The following is a 17691-nucleotide window of genomic DNA, read 5'->3' as shown; positions in this document are numbered from 1 at the left end:
GAGAATTGCAAAAAAGCACTTAATGATGGGACAAACAAGGCTGTGGGGTGACAGGGGGCTGGTCAGTCAATAGAGAAACCCAAAGGGAACTAATTCACTAAACAACAGGAAGTGGGTGATTAATCATACCCACCGTGGCCTGCAATGTGCTGTCTCTCCCATCACTAATGATAATGGCAGCAACCATAGCAACACCAGCTACATTAACCTTAGGGATTACAGCATGTGGCTGTGTTTCTCGGGTCGGGTGGGATTTCATCATACTCTGGTCTTCCGGCGAGCTACAGTAAATTGGAAATACCTCCAGGGGGAACTTGACACCATTGAGGCTGTGCTCAGACCCGTCAGACGAGGCGTTGCACCTGCCCCAGTGGAAGGCGATCCGGCCCACGCGGGATCTGGACCTTAGTCCTCCCCCACTGATATAGTACTCAGCATTCAGGCTGATGGCCACTGAAACAACCACACACACAATTAGCATAAAACGTTACGGCGCTGTGTCCGTAACACATACTACAACACACTCAGAGTAACACCATACATACAGTAGCAGAGTCTGTAACGTGGAGAGTAGGGCCCCCCTAACAGTACACATACTACAACATACTCAGAGTAACACCATACATAGCAGAGTCTGTAACGTAGAGAGTAGGGCCCCCCTAACAGTACACATACTACAACACACTCAGAGTAACACCATACATAGCAGAGTATGTAATGTGGAGAGTAGGGCCCCCCTAACAGTACATACACCACAACACACTCAATCAGAATAACGCCTTACAGCAGGGGTCTCACACTACAGGCCCACGGGCTACATCCAGCCCACGAAACACTTTCACGCGGCCCGGCGACATTTTTAATTCACTATTTACTATGGCCCTCAAACCAATCTTTACTTTGTACTGGGTGTGAAATGGTTACTGGGTTCATGGTATAATTCCAAATAGTTAGTGTTACTGTTTCAAATTTTAATAATTGTTAAAACAGCAGTCGATTACGGTGCTTTTAAAAACTTGTCCAGCATCAACCAAAGGTAACAGCCTCCCGGACACAAGTAACGCGTCAGTAAACACATGGCAAGAGGCAGTTACAGCGCTCTGGCGATTCAGCCTTTTAAGAGGACTAAGGCTGGTGTGGCCGTATTTTGGATTTTAATCTTCACGACCACCATGTATTACTTTATAGCGAATGCCAGGTAAGAACTTCAGAATAGGGGATAAATGTCATGGTTTGTCCGTCTAACTTGCTAATAGTTTGTCAGTTATGTAACCTGAAGCTTTCAGTGTTTTCTCCACTTGTAAGAGGACCACACGTTGTCAGTGGTGCAGTGGAGGTGGCATTTCTCTGCCTCAGAGCTAAGCTCAATACCCGTTTGCTAAGAATTAATTCCGCAATAGTTGGTATTAATATATTGAAACAGAACGATTTAGACCAGTTTCCTTCTTCTGTGTGGATTTTCCAGCGTAACTATGACGTGACAGCATTATTTGTATTTATCTGAAGGTAAGGTAAGGTAAGGTAAGATAAGACTTTATTGATCCCACACTGGGGAAATTAACTTGTTGCAACAGCCAGTAAATAAAACGCAATAGAAAAGAAACAGACCAAAAAAAAATACTGTAACACATACAATAAGTAATAAATTCAGTGAATACTCGAACTCTTAGGAGACAATATGGTTTTCACAAGTTTACATGGGTATTGGCTAAGTTATTATTTTAATGTTTATGCAAAGAAAATGTACATAATGCTGCTAACTGTGGTTTTCAAAACAGAACTTGGCAAAATGATTGCAGTGTGTGTATCAGTAGCTTAAGATTTTCAGCGATATACTGAGAACTGTGATAATTTTGGCCACAAAATTACATTTTCATCTCATTTAATCTCAGCTTTGTAGCAATGTATTCTTTCTTTAATTGAGCAGAGGCCTGTTTTTCTACAGATAAGCAACAATGTGTCTGTAACGTGGAGCAAAGGGGGTTCCGTACGATACACACACTTCAACACACTCAGAGTATTGCGTCTGCAATGTGGGACGTAGGGGCCGCGTTACAGTCCATATGCTTTCTTACCAGTCTTGCCATCGTTGTGGATGGTGGTGCTGTCCGGGGTCGCCTGCTCCCAGCCCTCCAGTATCAGCTGCTGGAACTGCACCTTGACCTGGATGAAGTCCTCCTCGATGTCGATCGGAGACTGCTTGGCATTGCTACAGGATGGGTACTTCTTAGCCCAGTTCTTTTGGTTTAAAGTCCCTGGGGAGGGAAGAACCATAACAACTAGCAAATAATAGTACAATGGCTGCTTATGGCCAGCAAACACCTATAGTGCAAATAAATATTTAGCAACATTAAAGAACATTAACAAATCATGGCATATCCCACGTTTGGCTTCCCTGGTCATCCGCTGGATTTAAACCAAAGTCTGAAGGCGTAAAAACACAGTGTAAGGTGACAATCAATCATGAGTAATGCAGAGGGCTGGAGAGCCCCTTGGCTCAATCTCCAGCAGCCAGGGGCGATGATGGCAAGGAGATAAAAGCAAGAGTGAAGGAGGAAGAGGGCTGAAGGACAGAGGGAAAGAAAACAAACACGTCAGCTGTGGGCAGAGGAGCAGAGAGGCAGCTTGTGGGTGGCTGCTGACTAACTGGATGCTTCCCCCCCCCCCAGTAATTACCAGTGATGCCCATGTCACTGATCCACTCCCACAATGCACTGCAGGATTAGCTGCCATGAGGTACCGCTTAAACGTATGAACTCTGAAGAGTTTGAGGACTTCTTCAGCTATCGCAAAATGATGCATCCCACAGCAGATGAACCAAATATAGACTAACCGTTGTGCCGTTTGCTGTTTGAGCGAGCTTCCCATTGCAAAATCTGGCCAGATTATTATAGAACAAAATCTACGCATAAATGTAAAAATGACTATGAAGATTAACCATCCGTCTGCTATTAATGACCAATCTATTCCCCCTGGAGTGTTGGGGTCCAGTGTGCAAGGAGGGCAGCACCCCCATTGGGATGCCCCACCCCCCAAGGAAGCTGATTAGTCCAAGCCCTTAACTATGCTCTCTGCTCATCCATTCATTCCAGAAGTAGCCATAATGGCACAGCAGAATAACAAACACTGTAAGGACAAGAAAAGACAAACACGCAGGTCTCATAACCCGGGAGGAGAGACATGGTGGCGCCACCTGTTGTTGACAGAAATCAGCAATAAATGCAGATATTCAACTCCAATGTAATGAGACTCATAAATAATTAAAATAGACACAGTCTTATAGATGGCTTTAAACAAAATACATATAGAAGTATTTTGCTCCTGGGGTCTTAACAAAGACAACGCAGAATTAGGTCATCCAGAACTCTGCATTAACATCTCAATAGGCTCCACCATGGGGCGCTGTGAAATAATTTGGGCTCTGTTGTCAGTTTCCTACCAGCCCCCTCCCCGGGACATAAATTCATCTTCATTTGCATGATTAAGACGCCTTTCTATGGTCATAAGGACTGAGGAATAACTGTACAAAAGGAGACTTCCTTAAATTAAAATCACCCGTCCAGAAGCACATTCTGGTAAGGAAGGGTAATCCATCTGGAGATCTCACAGCGAGAACACTTCGCTTAAGCAGGATTCGGTGTGTATTGAACCTTAATTCCCGATCATCTCGCTGTAAAGCCATCAAGTCATAATTCACCATTTAATGTCTACACATCATCTTATATGGCTTATCATTCATCGCCTTGAGTCACATCACACTGAGACTGAGCCGCCGTCTCTTTCACCATCAGCTGAAGCCCATAACATTCGCAAACGGCTTTCCCCCTGAATATCACTGTGACACACTGCTCTGTGTGTGCACTTCACCTGTCATGCAGTGAACAGCAGCTTTCAGGGCCGATCTGCCTGTCGCCCGTGTCTCTTTAGCACTCTTTTCCTGACTTTCGGGGAATCGGCGGCGGCTCAGTGATGTTGAGGAGCCCCATAAGGACGACGCTGCGCAAATCGGTAAAATGAGGACAACAGTAGCTGCCTTCCATGGCCAGAAAGAAAATACTGCACTGGCAAATACAGTGGGATGAGTGTGTCGTCTTTCATGAGGCGATAAAATACCCTATACTATGCTGGTAGGGTTAGAAGAGCACCCAGGTGCTGCCTGGTCATCTAACAAATAATAACACTGGCACCCTCCATTGGTCCCAGAGGGAGCCCCGCCCACTCAGGTATCTCAGAGATCCAATCAGGATCCAATCAGATCTCTGGGGGGACAGCATTGTCCTACTAATGACACATATACCTGCTCTGGGTGCGTGACCTGACCTCCGCCTCCCGGGGGGCGTAATGAAGACGTTCGCAGGTGAGGAGGACTGGAGTACAGAGGTTGTGTGGAGAGAGACCATGAACTAAGAGGCGTTTGCATGCAAACACTTAGAATCTGAGACGCCTGAAGGACGGGAGCGTTCCCTCTGGTCACCGCCCTAAAAAGGTGTGCATTCCAGCAGAGGAAACCAACACTACAGCCTGCTAATCGCAAGGGAGGAGTTGGACGCCTTGTTCCAGCAGCCATGCCACCTGCTTACAAGATCCCCTCTTTGATTCAGCTACATCACAATTCACAAATAGCCACTGTCTTGTGACTACTGTGTTGCAGCATACATATTTCACACTAGATGCAACTTCTTGCTGCAAATAAGCCTCAGCCACAGGCATTTAGCCCCAGAATACTGAAATGAAGGCCAGCCTTCAAAAGAGCTTTTTCATCCAGTCTCTCTTGTAATTCAAGACCCTGGAAAAATGGCTGTCAAAAGAAGACAGAAAAGAACGCATTCATGAATATTACGTCCTGCTAGTCTTCAGGTGAATGTGCAGGGAATCCTTTAGGGTTTCACTCTGAGGTTAGGCTCTGAGGTAATTATTCAGGGTGCTGAAGCAAAAAAAAAAAGAAATTGAAATTCATCCTCATTAAAATCCGCAGAGCTCTCCTAGCAGAGCACAGATTCTCCTTTCTTGACAAATTAAGTTGTGGATCTGGACACAAATAAAAGCCTTTTTTAAACGCAGGGCCCGGTGGATTCTGGTTTTGTGCTCATGATGTGAGACAGGATTACAGTTAACAAAGAGCAGCCCCTAGTGCTCAAGATGACTGGCTTCCCTCTCTATGGCTGAGTATCCAGTTCCCCCCACCACCACCACCACATCATACCAAACCAACCCCCACCCCAGCGGCCAGGAACCCGATATCTCAATCTGCTCTGGGACTGGAGGCTGTCCACTAGGGAGAGAAGAATTAAGCCAAATGATGATTGACCATGACCAGGAGTGTATAAAAAGGCGTGGCCAGAGGGACGCTGAAAGATGATTGGCCCCCGCAGTGCTATTTCCCTGTCACTCACTGATTCATAACATATTATTGGCTATTGATAAAGTTAGCCCCTCTGTATAACTTATGGCCCCTCTCATGCCCCCCCACCTTAAAAAATCCTAGAATCACACCTGACAAAGATGTTGCAGACTTCATTAGATGTTGCAAACAGACAAATTGTATCTTCTTACTGTGAGTTTGCCAGTTCACTTCCACCTTTTCATGGAGGAACCCTTAAATCACACTCCTGCCATGAGCTGTCTGCCATGAGTCCCCCCCCCCAAAGACCCAGCAAGGGACAGAGGCTGAGAGAGTTTTGATCCCAAGCTGTGTAGCACAATAATCAGGGCGTCATTTCAAGGCAAAGGCCACAGTCGAAACAGATGGAGACGGAACAGGCAGGTGAAAGCCAACGAGGAGGGAAAGGAGCCAGCGGAGGAGATCCGGTGGCCCCGGAGGCGTGGGCGGAGGAAGAGAACACCACCACATGCCAGTGCTGCCTGCGGATAAAGGTGCACGTTTGGGTGGGGAGGGTTGCTGCACAGTCCCGGCAAGGCTGGCCTCCTCTGTTTCCACTGCTCTGCAGGCCGTGCAGCACATAGTCAGACAGCCATCAGTCATCTTTCACACGCCACCTCGGTCACTGCTTACAGGCCCTGACTATGTTCCGCTAATTATTTATAAAAATTAATATTGTCATCCTGAAATGCACACTGCGGCGATACACACGTCTTCCACGGAAAAGCCTTTCTTTAAGCTCTGATCAGGGGAATATCAATAGGCCCTTTTATGAATCTCTCTGTGTTAACCAGGGTGCCCTGATATTCACACTCAAGTGCTCTCTTTCACATGGAAATTCGATTATTCATGCCCCGGCGCTTGTATTGACACACAAATCTCCAGCCTTATTCTGGAGATAGAAAAGAACTGATCCCTATTTCTGACAGCCACCTACCCGACGGGACGAGAGCTCCTCATGTCTCAGGCGACAGCTCCCACGGCAGAGCCCAGCGGCCTGCCCCAGAGCGGCCTGCCCCAGAGCGGCCTGCCCCAGAGCGGCCTGCCCCAGAGCGGCCTGCCTCAGAGCGGCCTGCCCCAGAGCGTCCTGCCTCAGAGCGGCCTGCCCCAGACTGGCCTGCCCCAGAGCGGCCTGCCTCAGAGCGGCCTGCCCCAGAGCGGCCTGCATCAGAGCAGCCTGCCCCAGACTGGCCTGCCCTAGAGTGGCACGGTATCCGTCTGCTTTGGTTATAAATACATACTTTACCTGTCGGCCTACGTCAAAAGAGCACCTCAATAACACAGACCGTGGGGAGCAGGATTACTGCAGCAACTCCTACAGGAAGCTACTGAATATGTGTAAGAATGCAGAAAACGTTTAAGCCTTGAGTAGAGTGGAGGGTCACACAAAAGCACCCCACGTCACCCAATGCCCCCCCATCCCTCCTCCACGTCTGGCTCTCATAATGCCCCCTTTGTACTGACAGCTCGCTGCCTCCCCAGCTTGAAGTCGGCGGGCAGCTGAGGTGGCACCAGCACCCAATCCCCAGGAATTTCTGGGACACAGGAAAGCAGAGCTCAAACAGGGGTGGGGGGCATTGCCCCCCCTCCCCCAACTCAAACACAGCAGCAATACACTCTTGTCGTCACACTGACGACTTTACGTTCCTGCCGCCGATGTCGGCCCCTTCCCCTCCGGATGGAGGTCACCCGGTTCGCCAGACCCACCTCATCGGAATTCCACACCGGGTCCGGATTTTCTGATCTGCACTTTCTAAGAAGAGCTAGAACAGCAGTAAGCAAGAGCCAGACGGATAACTGGATGCGTCGCATCCTGATTTTTTACTTCTGTTGGAATTACTTTCACTGAACAATTCAATAAATTAAAATCCCATAGGGAGCCAAGTCTGTGTTTCACACACCCTGACAAATCGGCCGTCTAGTCGTTAGCCAAATCATTAAGCCGTCCACATCTCCTTCCTTTTTTTTAATACCTCTGAATGTCTGGCGCACAGCAATTATGTTTCAAAGATGACATAAACAAAAAAGATGGAAATGGGATTCATAAATGAGCAGGATTCAGGGTTGTGAAACAGAAAACAGGTAATAATTAGGCAGGCAGATTCTTTGTTTTTTTTTTGCATTTTTTTTTTTTAAAGTTTCCCACTATTTCCACAATCAGTGAGTCCGATTTTCTGTCTGTTAAATGGAATCGGCATTTGCAGAAACGTCAATGAGTAACATTAACATTAATTCACTCCAGTTGGGGAGATATACCAACACCAAAGGCCTGCTGATGATGGAGAGGCCTACCAATCCTGGCCCGTGTGGGCGGCAGAGGCAACACACTTCTGCAAGACTGAACCAACCAATCAGCAGCGTGGTTGAATCACTCTCTGACGGTGAGTCAACATGCTGGACCCCTTGCCTGTAGAAAGTCCCAAGGCCCACTGAAAGCAGGTCATCCAGGACATCATGGTACATGCAAATTTCTGCACGACCACACACAAGTCTTAGCACTTTGACTATATGAAGAAATGAGAGAGTGGGGGTGGGGTTTGGGGGTACAGAAATCCAAAACTGAGTAGATACTCAGTGTGGAAGAGAGTCTTTCAAGAAGCCCCCAGTTACTGCATGCTCCCTACCTGCGTACGACCAATCGATGTCCTCTGTGAACTTCCGCTGCGTTCGGAAATACCCATGAACAACATCAGCTGAAATAAAACACAAATATGAATTACAAAATAAACCCACACAAACAGCAAAACTATGTTCACACACGTTTCATCTTTGCACTAAGAACATCTGCAGGCTTCAGCGAAGAATGCGTTTTACGAGCCTAAACAAGCTTTTATGAGACAAAAATCGTCTGGTTTTATGGTTAAGACAGTCGTATGCGATACTTGAGTTGAGTTGGTGTTTCTGACACCAATTAACTGAAGCTAATTAAAACAGTTGGCGAAGAGGAGGCTGGGAGCTCTGCTGCTGTTTCCTGAGGCATAGACAAGGACTGAGTTGGGTTAGGGGAACCAGAGACGAACTAACAGGATGCTAGAGAACGAGGGACCTGGTTCAGCTTCCATAATCCCACCTGTGGTGTGAGAAACAGTGAGGCCTCAGTCACATCCCTGCCACTATCATTCTTGCTCTCATTTTCAATGTGTTAAATTAAATGAAAAAGGCTGTTCTGAAGAGCTATGCCTGCATTCCCTACAATACAAGAAGGATTAGCCCATGTAACCATGTTGGTGCCAAGTAGCTTACTGGAAACAGACATTGGCAACAACAGCAGATACCGGATAGGTATGAGCAAGCAGACACACACACTATTAGCCACTACAGGCTATATGCGGACTGCCACATTGTACTCCTTTAAACATTTGTCTAAACATGTAGCAAATTACTATGTAAATACAGCAAAACATTCCGTTGTTGAACTTTAATACACAGAGCTGCAACAAGTCTTCATTTAAAACTTCATCGTGGCATCAGTCCTACACATTTAGCCAAATAATACAAGAAATTAATTAGACAATGAGACTGGAAAACTTCTGGGTAACGTTTATTCATTTATTAAGCACTGGCCATAGTGGAGCAAGGAGGCTGAAACAAGAGCATCCAAGGTTGAATGCTCCAGTGTTCCCCAATCTAGTCCTAGGGGACCTACAGCCAGTCCACATTTTTGCTTCCTCCAAGCTCCCTGCAAGTGTCCACATTTTTGCTCCCTCTCATGTGTGTCTGCAGGTCCCCGAGGATCGGATTGGGAAACACTGGTTTAGACTATCAGGAAGAACAACTGCTAGAAACATGGTCCATGTGGAAATAAACAGTTACTGGCTCATCCAACAGGCCCACAGTAATAACCGCGGAAACCAGAATTTAAGAAATCATTCCCTGAGCATTGGCAGCACTGCAAATCACGTTAGCTTGCATAATTAACCTCAAAAGCAGCGCCACATTTCCACACTTTCCCATTGTGCCTCAGCAGGCCTTATCCGGAAACATCGAGTAATCGGTGACAAAGGACCACGCCATTTCACCGAGACAAGACACCACACCGATGGACCTTCCAGACTGTGGCGAATGCTTCCTCATTCTCCTTCACAGGCCTACACAGGCAAAAGGGAAGCATTAAAGACTCACTGCTTCCTTTTGTTATTGTCCTAATACTTGAGTCCACACACTTTAAACAGGGTGACACACCTGTTTATTCTGCTGGGCAAAGGGCACTGCAAAACGTGCGAGCTGGACGCCAGCGAGGATCAAACCTCAATCGAGCCCCCAAAGCAGCCAGTTTTGCTCAGACCAACCAGATTGGAAAACAAAACCCATATGACATAGATACAGCAAATGAAATGTTTGTCTTGCGCAAGAGAGGTCAGATTCTGGCTAGATAGAAACTATTTTGGTATGTTTCAAAATAAAATCTGTACTGTTCTATATACTTATTTATTTGGGGGGTGGGTATTGTGCTGGGAGTTATTTTTGTAATGCAGTTGGACAACAAAAATTTCCGCCCATGGGATCAATAAAATTTAATCTCTATAAGACCTTCTACTGTTTTAGAAACCAACCGAGCTGAAGAAACTCGATCAGACTGAAGAGATGCCTACAGCTCCCCCCAGCCAGTGAGGGCCAGCTGGGTGGGTTATTCATTCTGGAATAACATCCAGCATCAGAGCCGTTTGTCTCCTTCTATCAGGGTTACAGTTGTTCCTACTCCCGACTGGGATCAGATAAGGCATCACCGTCAGGATCAACACATGAGGCTACCTTCCTGACCTCAGAGAGTCAGATGCTACCATCTTTGCTTTTATTTAAATGGTCAGAGGACTCACAAGCCAGAGAGGACAGCCCCTGTATAATGCAGTGTGGCATTACAGAAGAATAAATCCCTATAGATCAAAAGAGTGGAAGTCTGAGGCAGTTGTTGCACAGAGGTGGCTGCTGGGAAAGAATTTGTTCAAGACTAATTAAATTATCACTTCATTCGAAGCCATAGAGGCTTCTTAATATTTACGTCTTTTACAGTTAGCAGGAAAGATGGCTCTCCTTGTTTAAGATCCACAGACGCAGACCCGTAAGCAAGAGATGGTTGTCTGCCGCCAGGGGGGGGGGAGGGGGGATTTCTGCTGGTGTAATATCACAGGCTGGGATTGGTTAAGAGGATTAGCTATACCCCAGGAGATTCTTGGCGGAAACCCTTGGCTGGAACTCAGGGAGACCATAGCTTAGCTGTCAATGTCCGACTAACAATTCTGTGCACCGGGTGCTCATTTCCTGGATGGCGAACTTACTTCTCAGGGTGTAAATTGTCTGCATTATGGGAAAAAAAAGAGTAATGTGTTATTTATGCTGGGTAAGCAAACAGCCAATGGGTTCTTTTTAGGTTTCCGGAACCGGCGCTGCCGGAGAACTATCCTCACCGTTTGGCAGTCGGTAATGAAGAGGAAGGAGCTGTGGAGTATAAAGAACGGCGGACGGACGATAAGGAAACTTCTGTTTCAAATGGCAACATTCATTAGCGGGTATCCAATGCCAAAGAGACCCCAGTTCACCCCATATCCAGTTGCACTTGGTAGACTGATGCTTATAGATGCTAATTAAATTCCAGTCTTTAAGCACAGGCCCTCGTGTCAGCAGAAGGAAGCATATCCATCTGCCATTTGAGTTCAGACAGCCATCAGTCAAACATGCTGGAATGCTCTGTCTGTTCACACTGACGGAGCAAAAAAGAAGAATCAAAGGGTCAGATCATGGAAGCAGACACAGCCATCTACAAGGTCCCACTTCAAATGAATAGGCATCCCAAAACTGCAAGATCAGCATAGGGAAACAGTCCCTCTCTGATCAGCTGACTGTGGGAATGAGCATCAGACATTTGGTTTCATGAGACAGGAGTCACATCGTGGGAAATGTGGTTTTGAAATATGAAGTCACACATATTTCAAGTCACATGGCACCCCATCAAAACGGAGTGGATGATGTCACCCACATTTCAAGTGAACCACAGGTTCTGATGATGTCACACACATCATGTCACCCGACATACCAACAGGAACTGATGGACCACATGTGCTGATGTCAGACATGTAACCTGCCATAGCAGCAGGAAACTGTAGACCAGATGGTCTGATGATGTCACACATGTGTCACCGGCCATACCAACAGGAAATTGCAGACCACATGGTCTGATGATGTCAAACACGTCATGTCACCTTTTGTACTAACAAAATTCCACAGGGACAAAGATGATCAGGGTGTCCACAGCTGAACTTGCTAAAGTAGGAATCAGTTCAGTAACAGTATATATAGCCATTCCACACACTTCTTTATAGCACATGACTGATGGCACTGGTAGCCTATACTTTTTTGTGCCCCGTAATCCAGCTGTTGCCCACGCACATGTGACATACAGTAACCGTGAGAATGGCATGAGGTTTGGGGGGTGGGGGAGGCACTTGCATGCTGGAACAGCTGAGTTTTAAACATACATCACACACAATCAGGCCAGTCACAGACATGAAAAGCTTATCACTGGGTATTTTCTTACCCAGGACTACACAAAACATACATGCATATCTGTATCTATCTGGTCAAATCACAAGCTCATAGGCTGAAAACATTAAGGTCATAAACCCCTGTGGACATCTTTCGTAATCATTTAAAGGCTCATCGGAGTTTTACTCCTTTTTTATTGTAGAGGACTTAGATCCAACCAATCAGATGTATTGGTCCTGCCTCCTCTAGTTTCTTGGACCCACTTCCTCTACAATCTAACTGGTTATTTTCTTCTGTCTTCAGAACATTTTTGCGCAAGTAAAACTCCCACGAGCCATTTGCAGAGCTTGGCAGAGATCTAGAGTTGAGAGTTTTATTTTTGAATCTCCATTCCCTTTGAGCACATGACTTTGACCACTGCCCATGTGGAGATATGAAGTCCCAGTAAACCTCCCGTGTTGGGATTTGGGGTAGCTAGCGCAGTTCCTGCCCACAGAGATACTGGCCAGCGCTAATCCATCCTGTATAAACGTGCTCAAACATACATGTGCAACCACACATCATTTGGGGGGTGACTTTGCTCTGTTTGTAATTTATGCTGTGAAGATCACATCCCAGTTTTGTAAAAATATTGCAATGATAAAGTGGACATTGGGCTTTTATTAGCTAGGATTTTAATTGATTGTCTTTTGAAGACTTAACTCCCGCCCTCCATAACTGACCTACATGCTTTGGAGTTGTTTTGAATGAAGCCCATTTCCTGAAAATTCACAAGCAATCAGTGGATAACTTTGCTGAACCAAAAACAAACCCAGGTTGTTAGAAATTCCTCATTCTTAGATAGCTTGATTAGATAAAAGTAAAAACAAATTGTAAAAAAAGACAACCTGAAGCTAAAAGTCTCCAATCACAAACCATTATGAACAACACTCATGAAGAATGACATTGGCTTTAGGACAGTCAAATTCACTTAGGCTGAATGAGTCACAACTGTGATACACAATGTAATGACAACACGACTCAATTTTTAAGCACACAATCATTTATTTCACAAAATAAAGCTCTTCAGCAGTAAAAACATAAACATTGTAAGGTTAGAACATAAAAATGACAGATTAAGTCAGATTTCAAAATACTGCTCACCCACAGAGTAGCAATGAGCGGAATTACCATTAATGGCCACCTTTAATCGCTTCCAATGTGAGTTGCAAAGGGGTGGAACACATCTGTTGAATTTCCAGAAACTTTCCATGGGAAGTTAAGCTAGGGAAGTTTGGAAATATTGAAGTCTGTGGAACTCTGCAAGAGCTGTCAGATACAGCTAAGAAAGCAAACACAGAATATATTAGAACTTATAAGCAGTGTGTTTTGATGCAGGTGCTTATTTTAGGGCATTTTTACACACACATAATTACTCCCAAACACTTGGTTACACAGTGATATCACTACTACTGTGATCAAGATGTTTTTTTTTCCCCCCACTACACTTAAGATCCCTGTTATAGGCTAACCTGCCATTTTGCAAATATCCAGTTTATTCCCATTACTTCCCATATATTTCCCTTAATTCCCAGTTTCCAGCTTTGAAAATTCCTAGAATTTTGCAACCCTACTTCCAAATGATTAGATTACTGGCTAATTATGGATTAAACCAAGCAGTGGTTGACAATATACAGTAACCGGACCCTCCCTGCATTTCAATGTCCCGTTTCTCCCATTATTATGCAAAGAGCCTCTGCAGATGAATGGAGGATATGACAATGTAGCAGAACTGTCTACCTGAATAGCAGAAATGAGATGGTTTTAAGTGTTATTGTTACGTGTGTTCCAAGGAACACAGTGAAACTCAGTTGCAGGGCAAGACGAACTGCACTGCAATGCAAGACAAGACAGTACAAGACAAAGCAGTGCAGTATAGGAATGAGTAACAAAAAAGTAATGTATTTATGTATCAAGCAGATTATTAAAGTTGGAGAGGAATAATACTCTAAAATTACACAGAAGACGGCACGAATTTCAGCATTATTTACTGGTTTCTTAAGTCAACAAATTACCAGAATATTACAGAAAAAGAAATTTGATTTGGTGACAAACTTGACAGGGATTGACAGCTTTCCTACTCAGTTAAAACACTGCTATCTGTACAGGACAGAGAGCACGGCAGCCGGAATGGGCGAGGTGGAAGCCAGCAGCCGTGTGACTGGGGTCGCTTTTGCACACCTTAGGCCAGAGACCCGGCCCCGAGAAATTAACATGCAGGACGTGTCCAACTTGACTCCACAGAAACAAGCAAACCTTCTCATGCCTCCTCACCATTGTGACTTTGTCCGGCCCCTCGCCCATTACCATGGACACATATTCAAGGGTTCTCCTTTCACTTGGGCTCCATATGAGTTTGTATCATTTTAGCGAGATAGCATGCAGCCAAGCTCTCCCCAACCTGAAACGGCCCCATTTGAAGTCAACTAGACGGGTTAACCTTTTCAGTGGCCCCATCTTTTGGGGCTTCACACACAATTCCCACCATTGTCAGCAGCGTGGATAACTTCAGAACGACTTTTCAAAGAAGATGCTTGGGAATAAAACAGGAAAAAGGAACATTTTCTGGCCCCACCCCAAAAGTGACTTTAGTGACTGAACATTTTCAAACATTTACCATGAGAGTGCAGATGTTTTAAACACAAACTTCATTTAGCATGCTGTTTATTTAGCGGATTGCAAAAGAGCTCTTCATCATCACAAACCTGAAAACTATTTACTTCTATCCCTTTTTAGCCATGACGTCCACCAGCAACTTCCTGCTTGTCAAAAAGAAATGCATACATCCTTAAAACCATTCCATTCCATTCTTATCTTGACCATAACAGTATGTTCATTTTGAGGCAAATCTGAAGATAACAATATGCTTTCCTTACAGGCTGATGTGTATTGGTGAATAGAAAACATTAAATCAGCAAAAACTCCACATTGCCAATCAGCTAACCCCTGTCTTACTTCAGCAAGACAATTTACTGAGACCCGCGTCTGTGAAAAGTCATGGCATGATTTGAAGATGGCATTTCTGTCAGGACATTTAAGGGTTTATCCTCACTATTCTTAAAAGCTCCTGGGGGTTTTACTTACACAAAAATGTTCTGAGGACAGAACAAAAAAATGATTGGTCATCTCTCTGACCCAGTCAGATTGTAGAGGAGGTGAGTCCAAGCAACTGGAGGAGGCCGGAACAAGACATCTGATTGGTTGGTCCAACCTCCTCTAGTTCCGTGGACCCACCTTCTATACAATTGGTGCGTTCCATTTGCCCTTGGAACTCGGTTTCCGAGTCGGATTCCAAGTTTTGAAGCCGGAAGTGACGACATGCACGCTCCCATTTCCCGGAGATCCGACAAATATCTCGGAGCAGCACAGAGGATCCCGAGTTCAAAATCCAAGATGGCTGCTCCCTTTATCAGCAGAAGGGAAAGTTGTAGTTTTATACTGTTTAAGCACTACTTCTTTGTGGCTTATTAAATCGGTCGCACACCTTATACCGTCCAACTTATCTGTGGACGTGTTGCTAAGGAGTTTTATACGTAAAGCACCGCGCGTAATGTGTTATCAAGTGATATTGCTAACAATTAACCGGGCTAGAATTGGATTTCATAATTAGTTGGATTGTTTGTCGGATTTACGGTAGTTCGGGCTAACTATAAGTGAACGAAGATAAAGACCATTTAAACTGAGGTACCTTAAATCCGACAAGTTGTCCGGCTAAGCAAAAAATCTTCCTTTTTGATACGGGTCCATGGTATTGCTACTTCTGTGGCAAATGGAACGCATCCAACTCGGATTTCCCTGAGTTTTAGCGGACGTGACGTAATCTCGGCAACCGAAACTCGGATCCGAAGGCAAATGGAAGCACCAAATCTGATTGGTTCAGAGAGAGAATCATTGTTTTTCCTTTTGCCCTTAGAACATTTTTGTGTATGTAACATGAGTTACCTTAAACATTTCTCTCACAGTAAAAGGAAACAGTAGAAATACAGATTTAATTAAAGCTCTATCACCCATTCCACCACTGTAGCATCAAACTCTTCAGTTGGTTACTCTTGATTAGTTTACAGTGAATTTCAGGCATATCCTATTTCCGGTCATAGAGCCAAGTTCTTGAGGAAGGCACATGAGGCATACATGGATTACTTCCAAAAGATGCTGTAATCAAAACACCCTCTGCTGAGGGGCTCTGCTGTAATTCCGACTCTCCAGCACGATGGTGTGGCCCCACTCAGCTTCTGCTCTTGCAATCTCTTTCCAGAAACCTCCGCTGGGATCGAGGCTTGGATGCCTTCATTCCACTGCTATTAAAAGTTCAGTTTCAGCCTAACATAATGTGAAGGCAAATGGCTTCAAATCTGAGAACAGCATAAATACATGGGGTTTAGGGGATTTATTTTAAAAAATATTCATATACCCAGCTTACAAAATACAGCTAACCTGTAAGAGAAAGACTAGGAATAAACAGAAACAGCAACGGAAGCAAATACATCTGCACCTCCCCAATTCTGTACATTTGTATACTTACATAACAGGAGGTACAAAATATAGCCCTGAAGGAAAGAGGGCATTGAAATAGTGGCCCAAAAGCAGATATAGAACAATCCTGCTTGTGTGTCATTGCTCACCCAAGCAAAGGCCGAAACAAATGTACTTTGGCCCAGAGTGTTCTTAAGCACTCGCTGAGAAGGTTAGCTTCCTTTGCATGATATACGGTACCATCCCATGCGACCTCGCATACTTATAATCAGAATTCATAAAGGCCAACAGAGCTGGGCTCGCATGACAGTCCAAGCCGTCAAATCGAGAACAAAGGCAGGTGATGGATGTGAGCTTGGAGCTCAGTAACAGCCTAACCTCCCTTCCTCACAGAATTCCCCGGCGCCGCATGGATTGGCTTCAGCCGTAAACTACACGCAGCTCATCCTGGGTGGTGCTTCCTAGCGATGCCTATATCAGCCCCCCCCTTTCAATGGAGGGCAGTGTGGAGGCACTCATCTGACCCATTTAACTCACCACACAGGCAGACTGCGCCAATACCCAATCCCCCAATCCCCTCGCCTTCTGCCTGCTCTCTCTCCATCCGTTCATGTGACTATTCCCGCATGACATCTCCGTAGTATTAGCGTGGTTATAGCTTGTAGGCAAACCACAAACCCTTCAAACGTCAACATCATACTTACAAATTGGATTATAATCAAGCCTGACTTTCTCTTAAACATCTATAGGTTTATCACTTACAGTTTTAAAATTGCAAAGTAGTTTTCTTTTCAGCTTACAATGACTCAGCCCTCAAAAACTCACAGATATGCAGAACACGGATTTTGTCATAAGATTTGTTAAGGATACTAAAACCTTTCAAATAATGTATTTGCACACACGGTCCTGCAGCAGTACATCCCAGAATCCTTACATGGTTTTCATTCTACATAAAATTGTACTATTTAATTTCCCTGATGGATTTATGCTCCCAAAAGGCTATAATGGAAGCGCAATACTGTTTAATGACCTAATTCCAAGTGAAAACCATGAAACTGGGACATAGCAGCAGTTAGAGATTCAATATGCTAGCAGTTTTATACTTGGTTGACTCTCCATTCATGTTGCTCAGTGAAGATGTTAAGACCGGTGATGGCGGTTGAGAAGATGACTGAATATCTCCTTGAAATTACTCAATGTATCTGATGGTCTTGGAAACGGTGCAGTAAGCTTTTCTGAATGATACCTTAACTGAATGGGTTTGAAATCCACAGTGACATTAGAGTGGCAGTGGGAAGCTGCTCTATGATTGGTCAACC

At 44.9% G+C, this 17691-nt stretch overlaps 1 protein-coding gene across 5 annotated transcripts in view; it reads right to left on the bottom strand.

The window, feature by feature from the left end:
• Window positions 1-17691, bottom strand: part of ptprz1a (protein tyrosine phosphatase receptor type Z1a) — a 44481-nt gene that overhangs the window by 21970 nt on the left and 4820 nt on the right. For all 5 annotated transcript variants that reach the window (XM_023826792.2, XM_023826801.2, XM_023826808.2 and 2 more), the window contains exons 2-4: window positions 8005-8073; window positions 2076-2255; window positions 302-453 (exon numbers count right to left, since the gene is read on the bottom strand). In XM_023826792.2, coding sequence (XP_023682560.2) covers window positions 302-453; window positions 2076-2255; window positions 8005-8073 — 401 coding nt within the window. The remainder of the gene's footprint in view (window positions 1-301; window positions 454-2075; window positions 2256-8004; window positions 8074-17691) is intronic.

This window comes from Paramormyrops kingsleyae, chromosome 1 (genome assembly GCF_048594095.1).
Source record: "Paramormyrops kingsleyae isolate MSU_618 chromosome 1, PKINGS_0.4, whole genome shotgun sequence".
Taxonomy (NCBI): Eukaryota; Metazoa; Chordata; class Actinopteri; order Osteoglossiformes; family Mormyridae; genus Paramormyrops; species Paramormyrops kingsleyae.
The sequence above is the reverse complement of the archived record's forward strand: the minus strand, read 5'-3'. Positions and strand labels throughout refer to the sequence as shown.